A 22,910-nucleotide genomic window follows, 5' to 3' on the forward strand; every position below is an offset into this window, starting at 1 on the left:
GGGGGATTAGGGCAAAGTAGCTGCTGCATCTGGTATTCATGGGAGTGGCAAAATTATCGCAGCAAGGCTGGCCCCCATTTCTGGAAGATTTCCTCCGCTATGTTTTGGTTCAGAGACCACTCGTGAGACATTAAAATAGCCCTGCTGAGCTTGTCCACTATCATGTTGGATTTCCCTGGAATGTACATTCCTACTAGAAAACGCTGGGAAGAAATTGCCCATTGCCATACTCTCAATGCCTCTTGACAAAGGGGGTATGATCTGTTCCTCCTTGTTTGTTTATGTACCAGACTACTGACATCTTTGTCTGACTGGATTACAATCGTTCCTAGTGGAAGAGAGTCCTGGAGTGCCTGCAACATTAGGAGCACTGCTCACACATCTCTAGAACATTGAAGTGCAGATGAGCCTTGTGTTTTTGCCATGTGCCCTGGACCATCCTTCCTTGATAATGCCCCCCCACACCCTAACTGGGAGGCATCCGTGGTCAATGTAGCCACAGGTAGTTGTGGCACAAAGGGTCGTCCTATGGTCACCTGGTCGGACAGAAGCCACCATAGGAGAGCTCTCTTGCATGAGTCTGTGATTCTGACTAGGTGAGACATGAGAAGTTCTTGTAATGACCATTGAGAAAATAAAATTTATTGAACAATTCTAATACGCATTCTAGCTAGGGGAACTAAGGTGATCATTGAAGCCATAGTTCCTAGGAGTTTCAAAATTGTCTTTGCCTTTGCTTTGTTTCTAGGTAAAAGGTTGGCTATTTGTTGTCTGAGAACAGAAACCCTGTCCTGCAGAAGTCATGCCATCATGGAGACGGTGTCGAGATCTACGCCTATGAATGTAATATGATGACAGGGCAACAAGGCAGATTTTTGTAAATTGACTGTAATCTCTAACCAGGATCAAGTTTGAAGAGTGGTATCCCTCACCTGCTGAAGTAGATGCTTGGTGGTGGCAGTAAGGAGTCAGTCATCTAGGTAATGAAACACTTGGAATCTGAGATATCTCAAGTGAGCCGTGACTACTGCCATGCATTTGGTGAACACTCTGGGGGTTGTAGTGAGACCAAAGGGCAGAGCTCGAAACTGGTAATGTCTGGCTCCAAGCCGAAGTGTAAGTGACTCCTTGATGCTCTGCCCATTTTTATGTGGTAGTACGCATCTTGGAGGTCTACTGAGCACATCCAACTGTCTTTCCCTAAAAAGGGAAGACTCGACTGCAGTATCACCATTTGGAACTTGGACTTCTTCACAGATTTGTTTAGCTTGCCAAGATCCAAAATGGGTCTCCAATCCCCTGTTCTTTTTGGCACTATAAAGAATCTTGAGTAAGTTCCAAGTCCTATTTGGTCTGCAGGGACTTCTTGGATGACTTTTGTCTAGCAACCTTTGAATTTCTACAGTTGCTTGTACTCTTTGACTGGGTGGAACATCTGGGATTGTTTTGATCTGTGAGGCAGGATGGCAAAAGGGAATGGAACAGCCTCTGGATATTATACTTTGTACCCACTTATTTCTTGTAATAACTCGCCAGGCTTCTGGGTACAAAGAAACACGCCCCCCGACTGCCTTCAGAGTAGAGCAGACAGGCCTCCTTTCAGGAGCGCTGGTAGGGCCAGCAGCAAAAGGAATCATGGTCACCCTGGTTTTGCGGATCCCCTCTGCTTCTACGACAATGTCTACCATTATTGCCTCCTCCTTTGCCCCTGGGGAAGGGTTCACCTCATGCATCTTGAAAAACTCCTTGGGATTTTTTGAACCACATTTTCCCACTCTTCTGACCTTTAGGATAAGGTCTTGAAGGAACGGAAAAACATACCCCAACAGCAGACAGAGTTTTCCCTTCCTGCTCCCATCTGGTGAGTGTGTCCTTGACTTTAGGTCCAAAAATTGAGGAACCATCAAAAAGGGTATTGGTAAAGGTAGACTTGAAGGGCTCTGCAAAGTTGCACAAGCGCATCCAGGAGTGCCTCCTCAGGGAAACTCCCGAACCCGCTGCCCTGCTCGCTCCATCTGCTGCATAGAATATTAGTCTCATGGAGGAGTTAATGATGAATCTAAGGTAGATAGCTGAGAAGTGAACTTTTCTGACACCGCCACAGCCAATGGACCTTGCAGAGCATCTCCTAACTCCTTCAGGAGATCTCTTTGTAGCCTCGTAAAGTGCAAAAGGTAGTTCAGTGATCTAAGGGTAAAAGTCGCAGATGAAAAACATCCTTCCCATATTTGTCCATCATCTGGGAGTCCTTGTTCAGTGGATGGACAGAAGAGGATGTTTCGAAGTTCCTTCTTGGTGGCTGCTGCCACCACCATATCATCTACAGGAACGGCTTTCAAAAGAAATTCTTTTTCCACAGGTGCTGACAAGAACTTATTTGGCCTCCGAGGGACTGGTTCCATAGTGTCTGGTGACTCCCACACCTTTTGACTAACCAAGTCCAATAGCTCATCGAAAGGCAGAGACACCCAGGAGGCTGAAGGCTGAGATCCAAAAGCCTTCAGGTACACAGACTCCTCATCAGAAGGGTTGATGGATTTCCAGCCGCCTCTCTATTTCAGGATCTCTAGCTCTAGGATATCTGCGAATGAGATATCTTCAGAGGACGACTGTGGGGACCCTTCTGACTCCTCAAGGTCAGTGTCAGAGGTGATTGACTTGTCAGGGAAGTCAATATGCTTCTTCTTGCATTTTCTCTTTCAAGGAGCCTCCTCAGAAGGGTATTCTGGGGAGGTCTCAAAAGAGTGGGGCTCGGTCAATGGGGCTGCCTGAGGCTCTGGATCTCTGCTGTCCTGTGGAGGGGGTGGTGTCGAGACAAACCTTGGTGCTTTGGGGGGAAGAATACCAGTATCCTTGTGTAGAGCTGTAGGAGGGGACAGCACACTCCTCAGCTCGAAGGCAGATCCTCCTGGCTCTGAGGACACCTCTGGTTCCAAGGAAAAAGAGGGGATCCCCGGCTCCAAGGAGATCAGCTGCGAGGCTGATGTAGGAGCCGAGCTCAGCCAAGGCTCAGAGAGGTAAACTTGGAACTGAAGAAACTCTGGTCCGAGCACCCCTCCCCCCTCGGAGTCGACTGGAGAACTTCAGCCCCTATACACTCCAGATGGCACAGAGAGTGTCGGAGCAGGAATCAGTTCCAAAAACTCCTAAAGGGGTCTCGGAACTGAAGAATCTACAGCACGCAGTACCTGGGATTCCGGCTCCGAAGATCCATCTTGGCTCGGAGGAGGAATCTTCATGGATGTAATAGTCATAGTCTTGGCTGGCTCTAGAACCGACTGGGTCAGAGACTAAAATAATTTAGCCAGCAACGACGACTTCAAAAGACTGAGTACCACCTTATCCACGTCATCCTCCAATAAGCTCCTAGAGGACCTGGAGGAGAGGGTTGGTGAGAGAGATCTTTCCAAAATGGGAGATCTCAAGGTAGGGGAGACCGGTAACAGATCAGTGGACCGGCTCTGAAATACAATCTCTTTCGGCTCCGAAGGCCTTGGAGCCAAAGTACTAGATTCGTCCAAGTCTATGATCTCAGTTCCGAGGGCTGTGGAGCCAAGGAGATTGATGCATCAGAGGTCTTAACCAATTTTAGTGGCTGCACCGACTGAGCCAAAGAAGCATGAGATGGCCATTTTGAAGTCTTGTCACTCTTAGACAAAGGGGATCTAATGGAAGAAGAAGTGCTCTGTACAGCCTCCTCAAAAGAAGGTTTCAGGTTAGAGTACAAGTTTGTTCTTTCTTTCCTGCAGAACCCGGGAGCTGAAGGAATGACAAGTACAAGTTTCCTGGAGGTGAATAGCCTCCAAACAATAAACACAAATGTTATGCCCATCAGTGATGGACATCTTCTGAGAGCATTTCTGACACTTTTTAAACCCTGAAGGCTTGGGTTCCTTCTCTCTAGTTTCCTTTGACATTTTAGGAAGAAAACTGCACTAGAACAATTACAGGTAAAGCCTAAACACACCTCTATAACAAAACTAACACACACAAAAAATGTTTAAAGTCTCAAATACTATTACCACACTACAGTAACACATCTAACAAGACAGGAGCAATAAGAACAACTCTTCTCTCTAAATTAGACGGGCACTAGGCCCTCTAACTTAAACAGACCTAGTAGAGTTGCGAGCGAGAGGGATACACACAGGAAATTAGCTCTCAAACTGAAACAAGCTAATATATATAGAATAAATAACTTCTACTGTAAGCACTGACTACACCACTACCAAAAAATGGGGAAAATAGCAAAAAGGGTCTTGTGACTGATGACAGCCAACAAAAGCACACACTAGCAAGATAAACAGCACTCAAAACTACAGCACACAGTTAAACTACGGAAAAAAACACTAACTACTACTAATTAACAATTATTAAAGCTAAATATAGCTTAATAAAGGGAAAAAAATATAAGGTTTTTAAAGAACTTAGCCACAGCCAAGGAGAGAGCATCTGAACTCGTAAAGCGGCAAACGAGATGATGGGATACCTTTCTGCCACTAGCCAAGTTAGAGACTTCGAGCTAGTGTATTCGGCTGAGTTGGAGCAGAGAATCGGCTCCGAACCCATCCAGTAAGAATGGAGTCGAGATAGGACAACATTAACATTACATTTTACAATGTTCAATGGCTCCACCCTGTACCTCACGAAGACAACACTAACACTGTAAATGGCAATCTTTAGAAGGACTGCATCACCTACAGGTACTGTTTTTAAAAGGTAGTCATCACTGTCTTTTCCTACATGTGAACAACAGACTCAAGACAGGAAACCATACACTTTAGCAGAAAAAAAAATAATAAAAATAAAAAGCAACTAGAGGGAGTGCTGGCACTTTTGTACAGCTCAGTATCTTGCTGATACTTTTAGAGAGGGAGATAACCTCGCACCAGACCAGACCTCACAACCATACCAAATTCCTCAGTATTTACCGGCTTTGAGGGCAAAATATCGGGGTGCCACGAATTCCTGAGTGGCCCCCTTAATTTCCAAATTTCCATTTTTTTTTTTTTTTTTTAACCATATCACTTTAAATTTTTGGCTGATGTCGCCACACATCACCAGCCTATAAGGGCGTGTGTGATGACATCAGCTACTGCCTGTTAGACTCGGAGTGAAGGGAATAGGGTGGGAATATAACAGTGATCCGATGGCAGCAGGCGGCATAATTTAAATTTGCAGAGTCCTCCAGCCAGGTACGAACAACTGTGCCGGGATTGCATTATTTTATTTGCCAGCCAAGAAGATACTGTGTGCAAGTTCATTCATTGTTGTTGTATAACTGTATATGCGCCAGGCCAGCAGCCAACCAAGAAACTGTGTGCAAGTTTTGGCTAACTGTGTGCATGCATTTCATAACTCCACCAGCCGCTCTTGCAAGTATTTCCATTTGCTTTACTGCTTTTTGAACTCTCTTTGCTGTATTATAACTCCACCAGACATTTGCTTACGGCCGCTGCAAGTTATTTTGTTCCTGAGATGCTTGCTCGTGCTGTCTTTAGATTTGGGGGGGGGGTGTATTCAACCAGCTGGCATGCATTTCATAACTTCAGCAGTCACTTGCTTTATGTAAGGCCGCTCATTCTTTCCACAGTTTTAAGTCCACACTGAGTTACGTACGGCCACTTTAAGTCCACACTGTGATACTTGCTCTCCCTTTTTAGGATTTAGGGTGTGTGTGTATTTGCTCTCTTTTATGCTGTTTCTCTCTCTTGCTCTCTGTTCATAACAGTGCTGCAACATTATTGAAGATGACATTCCTAGTTGTCCACATTACCCACTGTCCTCATTACAATATGCTTCCTCCAGGCTTCCTGTATTTTTTACTACACAGAGAAAGAAGCACTTGGGAATACCAGAGGGATTGGCTTGGATGAGTAAGCAGTGTGACAGGAGGGAAAAATACAGCATGCAGAAGGGCCTTGAGTGAGTTGTATTACACCTGGCAGAACTATAGCAGTCTGCTGCTAGATTAGCAATACCTGTCATTTTTTTGTCACTGAGTTGTGTGTGTGTGTGTGTGTGTGTGTGTGTGTGTGTGTGTGTGTGTGTGTGTGTGTGTGTGTGTGTGTGTGTGTGTGTGTGTGTGTGTGTGTGAGAGGGGTGTGTACGTGTGTGTGTGTGTGTGTGTGTGTGTGTGTGTGTGTGTGTGTGTGTGTATACAGTCATAGTATGCCCTGCATTGAATGCCTCCTGTTCTGGTGCAAGCATAAGACAACAGAATGGAAGCCTTTTTCTACCAAGTGTTAAGCGTATTTCAGCTACCTTAATAACAAAAATAATGTGTGCTTAGCCCATCATGGAATGTCATGTCAAAAAGACATTCAGTACTGGCATTTTTAAGAATAGAGAAGTACAGCATTCGTCCTTCCACCAAGACTGATAGTGTGATGATAAGAATTATAGTATCAAAATATAACAAAAGCATCACTGCAATCAATGTAATTAACACCATATCATGTCTGTACATTTGTGTACATACGGTGTTATGCACTTCACATCTGAGTTCAGTTTCTTAAAATGTCACTAATGCAGCATTACACTGAAGTTTTTCTTCAGTTACTTCTGAGTGGCAAAGCAGGGTTCGTAGGAGATCAGCGATGTAAGTGAATGGGTAAGTTACAATTACATATACTGACAAAATTGCACCACAGTATATGCTTCTAACAGCAGCAGCAGACAATGGGGTAACAGGTTTTCTTCCTTTTCCCCACTGCTGTGTGCGATCTCGGAGTTGGCATGTTTAAAGTGGTGGGGGGTGGACAGAAGATTGCCCGCCCCATACTCAAAAACACTTTTATTATTTTGATTAGGTTTCGCAGAATTTAACAGAAACCATTCATTATGATGCTTTACTCATAGTGTATTGTGTTCTCAATATCCCTTGACATCAATCTTATACCCTCCTGCACGTGCAGATCTGCTGCATGTTTGTGAATGAAAAGCTAAGTTAAGGATACTACATTTTAGAAAAGTGTTGACTGTAGTTCCACTAAAAACTATTATTCATACAATATTGTCTTTCTCCAAATACTTGTTTGTGTTTGCAATTACCTACTTACTCCACTTGTGAGTGAAAAGGGTCTCTGGTGCAGCTCAGCTAGCAGGATAACAATGTTAAATAAATAAATATGTCAGCATAACTTTCTAGCAGTATTATATTATGTAGGCCTTCTCCTTGCATTACAAAACTAAAACAAAGTACTAAAACAACAGTGCCATGGTCACCATAACTATCTATACTGCACACCACAACCTAAAATACACCCTAAAGTGTACTTTAAGCAGTGACAGTTGCATCACAGGTAGCAACACTTGCATTTGGTGCAGAAGGCTGTGAATTATATTCCTACACTATATAGATCAATTACTGCATACCTCTCAACTGTCCAGATTTTTACAGGATGTCCAGATTTTTTGGCTCATATTTTTGGTCCGTTCATCATAAAATTTGTGGTTTTCTGGCACCTTAGTGAGAACTGAATTCACTAAATAATGATAGCAATTTAAGTTTGTCTTCCTATCTTTTAGGAAACACATGGTAACTTTTAGTTATGTACTTACCATAACTTTAGATGTTTGGGATCCATCTCGCCTACATTCTGTACTGATGGGTTCGGAGCCGATCCTCGGCTCCGACTCGGCACGCTATGTAATAGAGCGAAGTCTCTAATTGGTTGAGCTATTCTATATCCCAGGATGCACCACCACCAATTCCCCAGATCTTGTTTGTCCGCACACATGCACCCACACATGCACTGCTGATATAACATTGCCAGATGTTTCAAGATGAAACAGTCGAACTCGAACCGTCCGGTCTCTTCTGATCTCCAAGGCAGGGGGAAGGAGGGTGGGTATTAGGAATGTAGGCGAGATGGATCCCAAACATCTAAAGTTATGGTAAGTACATAACTAAAAGATGTCATGTGATCCCATCTCGCCTACATTCTGTACTGATGGGACAGCGTCCCTAGCACCTGATTGCTGGGTGGCTCACTGGAAAACACTCCTGAGAACTGTGGAACCGAAGGAAGCTCGCCCCCGAGATGCCACATCCAATTTGTAATGAGAAATAAAGGTGTGAGGAGAGGACCAGGTAGCCGCAGCACAAATGTCACTAATGGCAAGCTTAGCATGAAATGCTGTTGAAGTAGCCATAGCCCTTGTAGAATGAGCTTTCACAGTGGTTGTAAGCTCTCTATTAGAAAGAAAATAAATATGACTGATACAGTCTCTGATCCACTTGGCAATAGTGACCTTCGTGACGGCTTTGCCCAATTTATTGTCTGAAAAGGACACAAACAACTGATCTGTTTTTCGTGTTTGGTGCGTCCTATCTAAGTAGAAACGCAATTGTCTGTGGACATCCAATGAATGGAAGATATATTCTGCTCTGTCTGAGTAATTGGGGAAGAAAACTGGAAGTTCCAAAGACTGTTGAAGACAAACTCGAACAAACTTTGGGAACAAAAGATGGATTAGGCCTAAGGGATACTCTATCCTTGTGAAAAACCAGGTACGGCGGGTTGACACATAGGGCTTGAAGTTCCGAAACTCTTCTGGCTGATGTAATTGCCACCAAAAAAGCAGTCTTCCAGGAAAGAAATTTCAAGTCAGAAGTTGCTGCCAGTTCGAAGGGGGAAGAGGTCAAGGCACCTAATACGAAATTGAGATCCCATGGTGGAGCAGGATGAGAAACTGGAGGACGTAGCAGCCCAGCACCTTTCATGAAGACTTTACACAACTTACTGCTCATCAAAGGTGGGTCTGTACTTGCATGAAAATTAGAAATAGCTGCTAATTGAACCTGTGTGAAAAGGGGATGACGTAACCTCCGGCGATGATTCGGAGCACCCAATGGTCCTGAGTGATACTCTCCCAGGCCTTTAGGTGCCTTGAAAAATGACCCCCGACTGGCTCCGGAGCTGCACAGACGGGCAATCCTTCAGGGATGCTGAGAGGTTGAAGAGCCACGAAAGGACTCGTGGTCTCCAGTGTTGCGGGGGCCACTGCCGCCTCTGGGACGGCGTCTTCCGGAAAAATTTCCCCCACCTCTGCCTCTAGAGGGGGGATCGTCCTGCTGTGAGGGGTAATTCTTCTGAGATTTACGGAACCACATTTTCCCTCCTCTTTTAGCCTTGGGATAAGGCCGAAAGGGAGAGGAAAACCGTGCTCCTACGGCAGTCAAAGTTTTACCCTCTTGTTCACAACGGGTCAAGGTGTCCTTTACCTTGGGTCCAAACAAAGAGGACCCATCAAAGGGAGCGTCGGCAAAGGAAGACTTGAAGGCCTCCGCAAAATGACACAGGCGGAGCCAGGCTTATCTCCGTAGAGCAACACCCGTACCCGCCGCTCAACTCGCCCCCTCGGCTGCATACGAAATGAGCCTCATGGACGAGTTCGATATCGGCGACAGGGTAGCCAACTGAGAGCTAACCGTCTGGGCTAACTGCTCAGGCAGGTTACCAAAGAGGGTATCTGAGAGTTCCTTGATCAGATCCCTCTGAAGTCTAGTGAAGTGCGTGAGGTAATTCAGAGACCTTAATGTAAAGGCCGCTGAAGAAAGGGTGCGCTTCCCGTGCAGTCCATGCTCCTAGACTCCTTATTAGGGGGATGGACGGACGTCGAAGCCTCTGCCACATCTTGCTGGGTAGCAGATGCCACCACCATAGCATCTACAGCCACCCCCTTGGTGAGAAATTCCTTTTCGGGCTGACAAAAATTTGTTAGGGCGAGCAGGCACCGGTTCCACAGAATCTGGATGTTCCCATGCCCTTCGAGAGATCAAATCCAGGAGCTCATCGAAGGGCGGAGACACCCAGGAGGCGGAGGGCTGAGCCCCGAAGGCCTTGAGGAACACCGACTCATCAGAGGAAGGGGGTTTGGTCTGCCAGCCGCCTCGTTGCTTGAGGACTTCCAGAATGTCCGCAAAGGAGACATCATCCGAGGACGACTTGGGGGACCCTTCCGCATCATCAAGATCGGTGTCGGAGGTGATAGACTCATCAGGGGAGTCGACGTGCTTCCTCTTGCACTGTTTTTTCTTGGGGTTCCTCCGAAGACTCTTCAGAGGGACCTCCAGGAAGAGGGGGACCTCCAATGGGGGTGACCTCAGGCCCCAGAGCTCCACTGTCTTGAGACAGGGGGACTACAAAGGACCCAGTCTCCATGCCTAGGGAAGGTGTCGGGGAGACGGTGGAGGTAGCCAACGAAGATTTGGCCAAAGCACTCCTCATGGCTCTAAAGGCCGGACCCCCAGAATCCTGGGAAGGTCCGACCCCCAAAGCCATAACAGCAGACGGCACTCCCGCAGCAGACGCACCGAGAGAGAGGCTCGGAACCGAAAACATCGGTCCCGAAGCGTCACCCCCGGGGCCGACCGAAGAGGTCCGTGTACCGAACTCCGACCCAAAGGCCGGAGTAGGAGTAAGGGTCGGAGCAGACCCAGACACCTCCTTCGGCTCCACCAGCACCGACTCCAATGGTGCCGAGGCTGTTGGAGGAGGAACCAAGGCTAAAGGGTGGACCATCGGCTCTGAAGCCGACTGGGCTGGAGCCGAAACTAACTTTTTGAAGATTGGAGACTGAAACAGCCTTTGGAGCACCCTGTCAATGTCCGAAACTGACATCTTGGAAGATCGGGAGGAGATCGAACGGGTCCGACTAGACTTCTCCACCGGTTCCGAAGGACTAGGGATCCGGCTCAGAATTGTCTCGATCAAAATCGGTGCCGAAGGAGACTCCATTGTAATTTCCCTCGGTGCCGAAGAGGACTTCGGCGCCGAAGGGGAAGAGTCTGAGCGGACAACCCTTATCGGCTCCGAAATCAGCGGAGCCGATGAAGGTGATCCGCCTCTCGAAGCTCCAGTCATCGGCTCCGAAGCCAGAGGAGTCGAGGCTGGAGGCATCAAGGCAGACCGTTCCACCCTCGGCTCCGAAGTCCGTGGAGCCGATGGAGAAGCCTGCCTAGATTTCTTAGTGGTCGGTTCCGACGGGCTGATCGGAGCCATCGATTTCTTTTTCTTACAGGAAGAAGAGGAAGATAAGGCCTCTTCAAAAGTAGGCTTAATAAGTCCTTTTAAAATCAATTTATTTTTCCTCTCTTGGAGGACTCGAGAGGAAAAAGCGTGACACACACTACAAGACTCCTGAAGGTGTTTGGGTCCTAAACAGTACACGCAAAGGGAGTGATCGTCCGTTATAGACATTTTGTAATTGCATCTAGTGCATTTTTTAAATCCAGAGGGTCTGTGTTCTTTTGACATAATGCCAAATAGTTAGAAAAAAACACACACTTACAGTAAAATATTAGTTAACCAAAGGGTATTGGTCACACAACAGGAGGGCCAAGAACCCTCTAACTAAAAACGGGAACTTGATCACCTCACAAACACTACACAAAAAGGCTACTCACGCACGAGGGGAAGGCCCCTCTAACTTAAACGGAAACCTTTCCCTGAAAAAACAATTTTTTACCACAAAAAAGTTCAAAAAAACTCACTCATACACAACGATAGCTGTTAAAACAGCTTTTTGGTTAAGTTTAAGAAAATTCCTGGCAGAAAATTCTAATAAAGAAAGCACTTAGCTCAGCCAAGCTCGAGACCATGTCCTTGCTTTGTAAGCGGCAAACGAGATCTGGGGAATTGGTGGTGGTGCATCCTGGGATATAGAATAGCTCAGCCAATTAGAGACTTCGCTCTATTGCATAGCGTGCCGAGTCGGAGCCGAGGATCGGCTCCGAACCCATCAGTACAGAATGTAGGCGAGATAGGATCACATAACATCACATTTTATTCTAGTAAATTTCTAAGACTATACAAGCAATGTTTAAAATGTGCCCCTGGTTTGGGGCCTTTGCCCCCCCAATAAATTTGGCTTTTTCCTGATTTCTTGTGCTGCACAGTTCTTCGGGGAAAGAGACATTTGGTGCTGCTTATGCAAAGTCTACTTGCATTGTTAGTAGCACAACAAGTAGTATACTTGCTTTTGCTGCAGAAGGCTGTGGGTTCTACTCCCTCAGTATGTAGATGGATTGCTGATACTGCACCGTGTTGTACTTTTACAGGGGGTGGATGCTGCAGTCCTGAGAAAGTCCTCCTTTGGCAGAGATACCTAGTAACTATGAACCTGTTATTAGTTTGCCATCCATTCTCCATTGAAATATTACTAGCTTATCATTTTTTTAATGTAACATAGGCAATTTATTCTTTAAGGGCAACAGGCACTTTACTTGTAGATGAAACAATGAAATAAAAAGTTGTTTGCTAGCTGAAACCTCTTCATTAATTACAGATCTCTTTAATATGGAATTATTTATATGACTTTTACTTTTGCAGAAACTGTGCATATTTACTGATACTGGTGGATTGTAGAAGTTTGAGTAAACTTTTATGATGGAAATGTTATGAATTGGGCGGTTTTGTCATTATTGGTTCATGCATTTTGTTTCATTGCTTACTGGAAAAATGTTCAAAACAATAAATTTAAAATGTGCTCTAAAAAATGTGCTGTATTATTCAAGGAAGATAATTTAATAATACAGTCACAGGAAGGTGCATTGGAGTGGGTGGGGTTACATAATTATATATGCAAATTGTATGTTAAATAGCATGCAGATTTGTACCTATTTTTCATGGGTTTTTGTCCAGATTTTTGATGATTCCAGGTTGAGAGGTATGCACCAGACCTAAGGGACATCTAATTACTCCAAGTCTGACCACAGAAGTAACAGCCATCATCAGCTTTTAAGATTCTGTTTTGGATGGCTTCAAAAAATTGCTACCCGATTATTACATAATTTGTCTGGAGAACTACACAGTCATTCAGACATTCTGCCAATATTCTAACTATTTTTTTGCATTTCTATTTGTGGAGATGAAGGCAGGCATGTCAGTTTTAAATCTGAGCTGCATATGAAAGATGCCTTAATGGATACCTACAGCGACTGATGACTTTACATCACTACCCGATTTCATTTACCATGATAAAATGTTGTGAAAGGCATTCTCATACTTGCAATTCTTGTCTTTCATTAGAAATTTTAAAAAGTACATTAAACAGAAAAGGAAACCTTACAGATCATAGGAGTTTACTAGGCTAATGGCCTTGAAGCCCTTACACGTCTAGCCAAGAGTTTGCACTTGTTAGAATTTTCCCTCAACAGCAACTAATGAAAGCTTATTTAAAGATTTCTTATTTTAACCTGTTAAGAGTAAATGAAGGCACTGGGCTGGGGCATCCTGTATGGTGTAGGTGCTTACAGCTACCGTTTCAGAGACCTGACAGCCAATCCCAGTACATACAATAACCTGATGGAATAGCCACGCTGCTGCTCAAATTTAAACACAAATATTCTTTCTAAATTTGGAATTATGTTAAGCAAAAATGGGAAAAAACAAGTTCTTTTCAGTGAGCTTTATTTCTACTAGTTATGAAAAAGTAATCCATCTCCAGCACTAATGAAATTTTAAGAAAGACATAACTAATTAAGCTGCTATGGCACTCAATACTTACTTCAAGGTTGCTACTTCAGTCATCAACCGCTGGTTTTCTCTAAATGCATTTTCTTCAATTTGTTTGTTTTTTGCTTGTAACTCTTTAACCTGCCGGTACAGCTTTTCATTCTCCTGTAAATAAAAGATGAATTGTGGTTCAATCAAAAAGGCTAATGGTTTTACTCAGTGCTTTTCACTTTTAATACTTTATTTAAGCAGAATGGATGGTTCATTTTTCTATATCCTACTTTTAGCTGCTACTTCTGATTATTAGATTGTCTGTAGCTAACACAAATGAAGGACACAGGAAACACTACACTACACTGAGAGACATTAATGCAAGGTAGACACTCACTTCTCAGAAATGGTATCCGTTGCAGTAGACAGCAGACTTCTTGACAATCCTGTCAATTTGTGTTCAAATGAAAACAACAAATACAACATGCAGTTATGTCTCGTTCCTAGCACCAAACTGGTTATTAAAGTTAAAAACTATCACACACTCCATTCCTCACTGTGTGCTGTACTATCCTAACTATTCGTCAGTAAAGTTTTGCATTTAAAAAATAGTTCAATGTTCAGTGCTGTCTTGCCCGCAGACACCAGGAAGAAAATATTCCTGCTGTGTTCCTTGCTTTCCACCAAGGAACCACACAGCCTTTCTTGCTTAATAAGTTAACTACCATGACTTCCTCAGACTGCAGACATGTTTTCAATTGTAAAAGCTGAGATATTGATTCAACAGTTGTAAAGTCACGGATTTCAATCCATTTTTAGTTTCAGTGTGCATAAGTGGCTTCTTCAAGTTGTAATCATGGCAAAGCACTATACAAAAAAATCCCTATATAACTCCCCCGTCAAAAAAAACAAAAAAACAAAACAATAAAGCAGTACAACAGTGTTACTCCATCCAGAGCACTTGTTCATCCTACACATTTTAGTGGAAAGATTCCAGTTCCAGCATTTACATTCTCACTCCACATTTTTCCTGCTTAGAGGCAACAACCTCAGCAGCTACAGCTGTGAATGTCAAGAGGCTAGGCTGTACAAGTCAAAATCATGAAATGTCAAGTAACGTGATGGGCTGGCCCTAGTCTATGTGCAACTCCAGCTGTTGCTAATACTTATTGTTTTCTTTTAAAATAATGTCATAACTTAGTAACTTATTGATATGCACCCCCCACAGGTCTGTTGATCGAGTTTTCAGAAACTCGAAATGCATATGGTCGAAACCATATGATTTGAGTTTTTGAAAAATCAAAGCTTTTGAATGGAGATCTCGGTACAGTGCAGATTGAGAAATTTACCATTTTCCTCACGGTAGTGCGATCTCAGAGTTGGTATACAGAATGTGTAGGGAGTGTAGTGGGTGCAGGGGGGGGGGTTGTTCCTCTGGAAAAACATAAAAAGGTAGATTTGGTGTTTTTTTTTTTTTTTTTTTTTTTTTTGATGTTCAAGTTTTAGGAAACTCAATCATATGGTCTTGACCATATGAATTTCGAGATTCTGAAAAACTTGATCATCTGACATAGACCCCACACACATACGTGTGTGTGTGTGTGTGTATGCGTGTGTGCACATATCACATTCATACACAAATACATATTTTCCTATACCAGATTTTCTCAAACACACAGCAACATACATGTTCCTAGCCTTAAGCAGCATTCTACCAACACCCCGAATGATGTCTCAATACAAACAGAAAATGATTGCCTTTAACAACTGGCTTAGTTTCTGGTGTCATTCCAAGGGGATCCAGTACCTGACAGCCTGGGATGACATGATTGACAAACCACGATGCTTTGCCAGAGATGACATGCATCTGTCTCCCTTGGGCTTCAGGCTCCTGGCAAAGGCTCTTGCCTCCCCCATAGTGCCTTTTTTTAGGCAATGCCATGAGGTCAAAACTACTAACATGAAAATTTCACCAAAAGGTAAATTAAAGGTCATGCTGTAAACGATTGAAGTCCAAACATGAAATTGCATTCATTGCAAGCATTCTTAACCCTGGAAGAAGCTGACATTTGTGCAGTCACTGAAACCTGGTTCAAAGCTACGAAGAGCACCCCAGCCATACCAGGTTACTCATCCCATCATTCATTCAGACCCCAAACTGTGGCCAACAAAACAAAAGGAGGTGGAGTTGCAATATATATAAAAGACATATGCAACTCTAAGTTGGTCAAACAGTATGGTACACAGAAAACACTCCAGGTGCAGTTAACAATTGACAAGACCCCTATTCAAATCATAGCTAGCTATCGGCCTCCAACTTTGACATAAGATGCCCACTCCACCTATCTGGACCTCTTAGAATCTATCAAGATTCAACCCTTTACCCTCACCTGGGTGATAGATTGGAAGAAATACTCATGGCAAAACACAAATGCCTAGAGATTCCTTGATTTTCTCAATGTAAATGCCTTGGACCAGATGGTTGACCCCCACAAGAGATGAAAGTATCTTGGACTTGGTATTACCCAAGATGAGTGACCACTGCAGCATCCTTACAGTGTCACCATCCCTGGTAAGATCCGACCACAAAACAGTCCCTTTTGAAGTTACCATCTCCCCCGACCCCCCCGGCTAGGGTCAAACAAAAAAAACTTCTACAAATCTGATTACAACCTCCTGAGGGAAGGTATAAACAGCTTTACAGCCCCCTCCCCCTCCAGAGGAACTGGCGCACATGTCCAAACCTACACCAAAGTACTACATGAGCATTTATATAGCTGCATGGAATCAGGAATGCCAGACAGGAAAAAATCCTCCTCCTCCTCCTCCTCCTCCTCAAGGAAGAGTAAACCTGTCTGGTGGAATCTACAATAAATAAACTCTATAATAAAAGGAAATAAAATTGCTATCCAGGACCAATAAGGAGCAGGTGTCTAACTGGAAACAATCTCTCCTTAGCCTGAACAAGCAAATAAAGAGCAATAGTGAAATCCTCCTGAGCAAAATCCGTGTCCAAATTGGCCACATCTAATCATAAGATCTTCTTCACATATTTCCGCAATCTCAATGGAAGCACCCAGATCCGCTCAGAACTGGTGGTCAAGGACACCACATACACAAATGCTGTAGATATAACGACCTGCAGGCAGACAGGTTCAGTGAAAACTTCACTCCTCTGCCCCCCCCCCCATCAGTAAAACAGGATATCCCAGTACCTGCCCCTCTCCCCTTATCTCTAGGGAGCAAGTCATCACTGCCCTCTCAAAGGCAAAAAATACAGCCTACATGGGGACATGATAACATCCCAGGCAGCATCCTACATGGACTCAGACAGGAACTTGCACAGCACCATTATGCACCCCATTCAACCAAACAGTACCACCTTCGTCCCAGCCAAGTGGAGGACAGCTACTGTCATCCCTTTGCAGAAAGGTGGAGCATCCACCGATCCAGGGAATTACAGATCCATCAGCCTAACTAGCCTGATCTGCAAGGCCATGGAGCAGAATATCATGGACCTCATTAACAAGGACATTGGCAACCTCCAGACACTTGATCCTACGCAGTCTGGTTTTGTCAAGGGGAGGTCATGCCTGTTAAATTTGGGAGACTTCTTTGAGACAGTCACCAAGCCCATAGATGAGGGGAAGATGGTGCTCACAGTCTACCTTGACCTGGTCAAAGCCTTTGATACTATTCCCCACTCAGGTACAATAGATAAACTCTCTCAACTGGGCATCAATCCATATGTTACCAAATGGGTATCAAACTGGTTCACTGATGCAACCCACCTAGTCAAAATAGGGGAAGCCACCTCAAGTAGTAGACCTGTAACAAGCAGTGTACCCCAGGGATCGGTCTTGGCGCCTCTGCTGTTTGGGATATACTTCTTGGAGATGCAGGACAAATCTACTACGCTACGGCTGACCAAGTTTGTAGATGACTGCAAACTGGGTGCTGTCATCAATTCCCCTAGTGAAGTGGACATCTGCAAAGAGGTTCTCACTCAAACAAATGACTGGTGCCAAAAACATGGTGTCAAATTGAATGCCAAAAAATGCATAATCATTCCTTTTGGGGACAGTGACTCCCCCACAAATTATCACATTGATAATAAAGTCCTAAGCACACAATCCGTAGTGAGGGACTTGGGCACCCAGGTTGATAGCAAACTGACTTTTGACCACCATATTGCCACCATTGCACAGAAAGCTTTCTAGATGGCCCCACCTCATTAGTAATGGTATCTCATCCAGGGACAAGGTGGTCATAACATCCCTGTATTCTTCCCTTATAAGACCCATTACTGAGTACAATGCCCCTTTCGGCATGTACCTCACAAAGCACATGCAGCAGCTGGACAGACCACAGAGGTTCCTCACCCGGAGAGTCCACGGCCTCAAACATCTACCCTACACAGACAGGCTAAAAGCCCTGCCCCCTCTACTCAGTCTCCTACAGACTCCTCAGAGGTGACCTCTGTCTGGCATACAAAGCAATCTCAGACCCCACCCTGATGGGACTTCTGCATATCTGCAAGTCAAGCTCCACTCGAGTAACCTGCACCCACAAACTCAACCTGGTCTGTGACATCAATAGGACTTGTTGGCGGGACAGATTTGTGTCGCAGAGACTCCCCCTTCTGTGGAATAGACTCCCTCTCCACGTAAAGGAGTACCTCATTAACCCTTTTTAAGCGCAACCTGGATAACTGGATGGGGAACAGAAAATACAGACCTGGGATTCCACTTGTGTCCCTGGTGGACAGTGGCATAGGGTGCTGACTTCTTGGAACATGGGCTAAATTCTTGGCTAGGCTATTAAGGACCTCAGGGGCAATAGCCTAGTAACTTCCTAAGATCCTACACCTACACACACACACACACACACACACGCGCACAGTTTACAGGTCACTACATCATAAAAATGCATCAACATCAGCTCTATGTTCCCCTTACTTCTTGTCATCCTACTATGAAATTTAGGAAGTATTACCATAACACTAATCCTCCAATGAGAATTCAATCATCTAAGCATTCTATCTTCCGATAGTCACGTGATATTGTTGGTGGCAAAAATTCATGTGCACACCACTATAGTTTAATAAAAATATATTTTTAAAAAGTAATACATCTCTATCACAGAGATCCATATTATACCACTCTGAAATTCAAGGAAAGACTTTGTACCATTATGTTCCTTGATTAAATTATCAAGTGACAAAGAACTAAACACATGCCCAACATCTCTTGGAATTCAATCCAATTCCCCTGCTATGCATCTATGGGCTATACAAATTTAGGTCAGGACTGCATCACATAACACCAAGATAAATTTAGCCACTGCATCCTGGTATAAAGAAGACATGGGTCTCCACATATTTCTTTCAAAATTATTGATTTAATTTACATCTGATGCTGTCATATACAAATGCAGCACAATTACCTTATGCGTGGCCTCTGTGCTCATTCTGGTATATTACAAAGGTGGGAATACTGAACTCAGAATCCTGCACTAATGACTTGAGTCGCATTTCTGTTACAGCTAGAGCACAAGGCTTTACATCTGATATCCAAACTTTTAGTTCTGAACCTTTCTTGTAAATGCTCCTTACATTTAATTATAATGCCCTATAGACATTGGTGGATTATAATGATCAAATGATCTTAAATAAGGAAGATGAGAGAATGCAAAAGAACATTTGCTTTATGTGTGGCCCAAAAATGTAAATGTGGGGATGGGGGCCCATGAATTAAACTGCATGGGGCCCAAGGTATGCTTAATCTGCAACTGATAGTGCCTCGTATTTTGTTTATTGCTATATAGCTTACTGATTCTGTGATTTCAACAAAGGTGTTTTAATTGAATCTGTCTGCACATCTGTGTCCAACTAGTATGTGTTCTTGAAAGCGAAAGTTAATGATGTCACAGAGCTTATTCACAGTTTCCTTTACAGATATATTTAGGTTTTCAAGGATACTATCCCAATCTATTTTCATGAGTTATTTATTGCACTATGGTTTCCACTGATAAAATCTAGGGTAAATTAGTTTTGTGTTACTTTTAGGTTAAAGATGCTGATATTATGATGGGTTAATTACAGACAGTACAGCCATGGGTAGGGAGCAGAAACGTCCTAGGATGATTAGCATAATATCCAGAATAATGCCATCCTCACCTAAAGTTTGTACTATCTGTTCAAAATTGTAACACAGCAATTAATATTTCAGCAGATTTATTTCTCGTTATGTAATTCACCCAGTCAAATGCTAAAAAAAAATGAACTCCATCTTATAAGGCTAATACATATACTTACATTACTGGGCTCAAGTGTGACTAACTAGTAATGAGATAGATCAGAAATGATTGAGAAGAAAATGAATGCAACTACTTAGCAATCTATATTACTGCATGTTCCCATCATTTCTGTACACTACTTTGTCTGCTTTTCCTACTGACAGTCTAGATTACTTAAAAAAAGTGTTTGGAATCTTAATCCAAGTTATAATGTCAGTTACAGGAAAATCAGGCTTTGACATTTATTAAGGTATGGTGGGGGGTATGCTATTATAGAGTGTGTGTGTGTGTGTGTGTGTGTGTGTGTGTGTGTGTGTGTGTGTGTGTGTGTGTGTGTGTGTGTGTGTGTGTGTGGAGGGGTTTGTTACTTCCAAGAAAAACCCGTACGAAATTCTTATAATTTAGTCAACCTATGAGGCAGTCTTTAGAACTTTGATTTTTCTAAACAGAACCCCATAACATGCCAAACTTTAGTGAGCACTCCAAAGATTAAAATTATAGACCACAAAAGGCCCAAAAATGTGAGATACTATTTCACAACTTAAAAAAAAAGGCTCTTTCATTCATTCTTTGATATCCACTTCACTCAACACCTATGTTGGAACTCCCTTGGGGCAAGGCAGAGAAACTTGGAGAGGATGCAGTCAACTGAAAACCATGTACAAATGCACAAACATCAACCCACTCGTAGCATGTACAGCTACATTCAGTTTGCATGATCACCGGTTCACCTGCAGCATATCTTTAGACATATGGGAAGAAAATGAAGCACCCCAAAAAACAAAACAAAGACCAGGGAGGACATGCAGACTCCATAAAGAAGTCACTTCATATGGGAAGCAAAGTGTGAGGCAGTAAAGCTAACCACAGCATCATTCTGCTACCCATAAAAGGACTAATTACAACTGAAAACAGAAGCATGTACTTTGACAGTATTCAAAGATTATTCCCGGTACTCAAGAATTGTTTCCAGACTATCCAAACACATGCCTACTGGTTCAGCTTTAGTTTCCAGGCAAGCAGTACTTTAATGTCTCCAATTCCTACTGAAAATATCCTCATTTGGCACAAATATTCCTGAATTTCTCAAGTTTTTGACACAACTACTTATCAAAAGAACTAAGCCATGTGCTCCCTACATTGCCACTAAAAGATGCAACTTCATGTTATCCAAGAGTTTTCACACATCACACCTTAAAAATATACTGCTGTGTTTCTGTGCATTTTTTTTGAAAAGGCAGTGCCTTGTATTACCCTAGGAAGCAGCATCAGATTAAGGTTTCTGAGATGTCCTCCTGACACTTTTTTTTTTCTAAAACATAAATAATGCTGAAATATCTGCCTCCTCCTGGGTTTACCATGTACAAGAGTTTTGCTTGCCACAATCTCTGCCTAGTAACAAATATAGAGGTCACATGAAATTAAAAACAAGAAAAGCACTCATTTTGGCACATTATTTATATCATATTGCAAGCAGTATTTTACTCTCCTTCGGTTTCACTTGTGCCCATGATAAACTCCTGTAATCTCCTCTCCTGCATTATAATAGTGTTAAGCATATCACTGCTTTAGTTGTCGTCTTCTGAAGTGCATCTGTCCTACATCTTTTAGTTAATGGGATCTTGGAGACAACAGGAAGTACTCCAATGAAATTTCACCAGTGATATATGCAGACACAAAACAATGTTTTTTTTCTACAAGTAATGCACCTAAATACGAATTCCAAGTTTCCCCACTGTTCTCCCAATTTAGTTTTTTTTCACACTATTTTACTATACTGCTTCACAGTCATCTGTAATAACTGAAATACTGTTAACATGGCTCTTCCTATCACATGATGCACACTGTTGAAATATAGTGACACCCATATCAATACACTGTGCCCCTACGCAATTCAAGAAAGTACCCCAAACCTCTTGAAAAGCAGCATACTCTACAGTGTACCTAGTAGACTACAGGTACACAGTAGGCATGACAACAACTAGATGGACCTAGAAGAAAGATTAACACATGTGAACCGCAATATCACAAAGTTTAGTAGGTGCAACTGTAAGTGTGGCAAGAAATATGACAAGTTGCACAGCATAACACAGATGCAAAAAAACCATGCCTAAAAGTGCCATACCACATGCAGTTAAACATTATTACAATGGGCTGCATACACACATCTTATAAGGGAGTAATGTGCAGACAAACACAGTAGCAAAATCGCAGTGTCCCAATCCCTAGAAATTAATGATACCTTGCATTTGTCAATGTTAACAACAGCAGCAACAGAGCTTTTCATTAAAATGGTAAGTTAATGGCAGCTGGTCTTCATGCATGTGCAAGGAGATGAAGACACTCTTGACTTGCTCCACCTTACACGCCTGAAACAGCTGAGCAAGACAATGAAGTAAATATGATGATCCTATTAAAGTGTCAGTTTGTGGCACAGAGCAGTGGAGTACAGGAGGATGTCATACACATTCCTGGAGTACTGAATATACAATAGCTAAATGGTGCTCGGCATTGGATGTTTGTAGCTTCAGTCACAAAAGCGCTGTTGTCCTCAGTTTTCTAAATATGTCATATTGCTGTTGAGTGGGTTTAATGGTAAAGTGCCCCAAATCATTGCACCAAACAGAAAAGTAGGTAGTGTGGTAGACTTCTTTTTAACCTACTAATCTCTATTCACCAGATGTATTGCTGTTCGTGTGACAATGGTATGCACACTATATGACCATATACTGTGCACAACATTGTAAAACTCATAACAGTGCCAAGTCTGCTTAAACATTAGTGTGCTCGTGTAAAACAAAACTTGAAAATACACATCATGTATTATAAGTGGGAACAATAGCTTTTTATCATAATGGCTACTATATCCAAAGTATCTTTGGATTGTAAATGGCCTTATAGGTATAGACAAAAATGAGAGTATTGAATTGCATTAAGAAATGCAGAGTGCAAATAGCAATGCTGCAGCAGACACATTTGGAAAGAAATGAGCATGTGAATTTGACAAATAAAGGATTTTCAGGATAGATATTCAGCAAAATATCAGGAGCAAAGGGAAAGGGCAGTAATAATACTGACAGCTTGAGAGATTCCAAAAAAAAAAAAAAAAGTAGATTTTTGGTAGTACGGGGCTACTGGTAAGAGAGGAGGATTACAATA

The 22,910-nt window shown here is 43.0% G+C and overlaps 1 protein-coding gene across 2 annotated transcripts in view; it reads right to left on the minus strand.

The window, feature by feature from the left end:
- The window catches only part of CEP162 (centrosomal protein 162), a 2,095,315-nt gene that overhangs the window by 1,168,059 nt on the left and 904,346 nt on the right, over window positions 1–22,910 (minus strand). For both annotated transcript variants that reach the window (XM_044066152.1, XM_044066151.1), the window contains one exon: window positions 13,516–13,628. In XM_044066152.1, the coding sequence (XP_043922087.1) occupies window positions 13,516–13,628 (113 nt within the window). The remainder of the gene's footprint in view (window positions 1–13,515; window positions 13,629–22,910) is intronic.

The sequence above is a fragment of the Protopterus annectens genome, chromosome 1.part0 (assembly GCF_019279795.1).
Source record: "Protopterus annectens isolate FY-2018-M chromosome 1.part0, PAN1.0, whole genome shotgun sequence".
In the NCBI taxonomy this organism is placed as follows: domain Eukaryota; kingdom Metazoa; phylum Chordata; order Ceratodontiformes; family Protopteridae; genus Protopterus; species Protopterus annectens.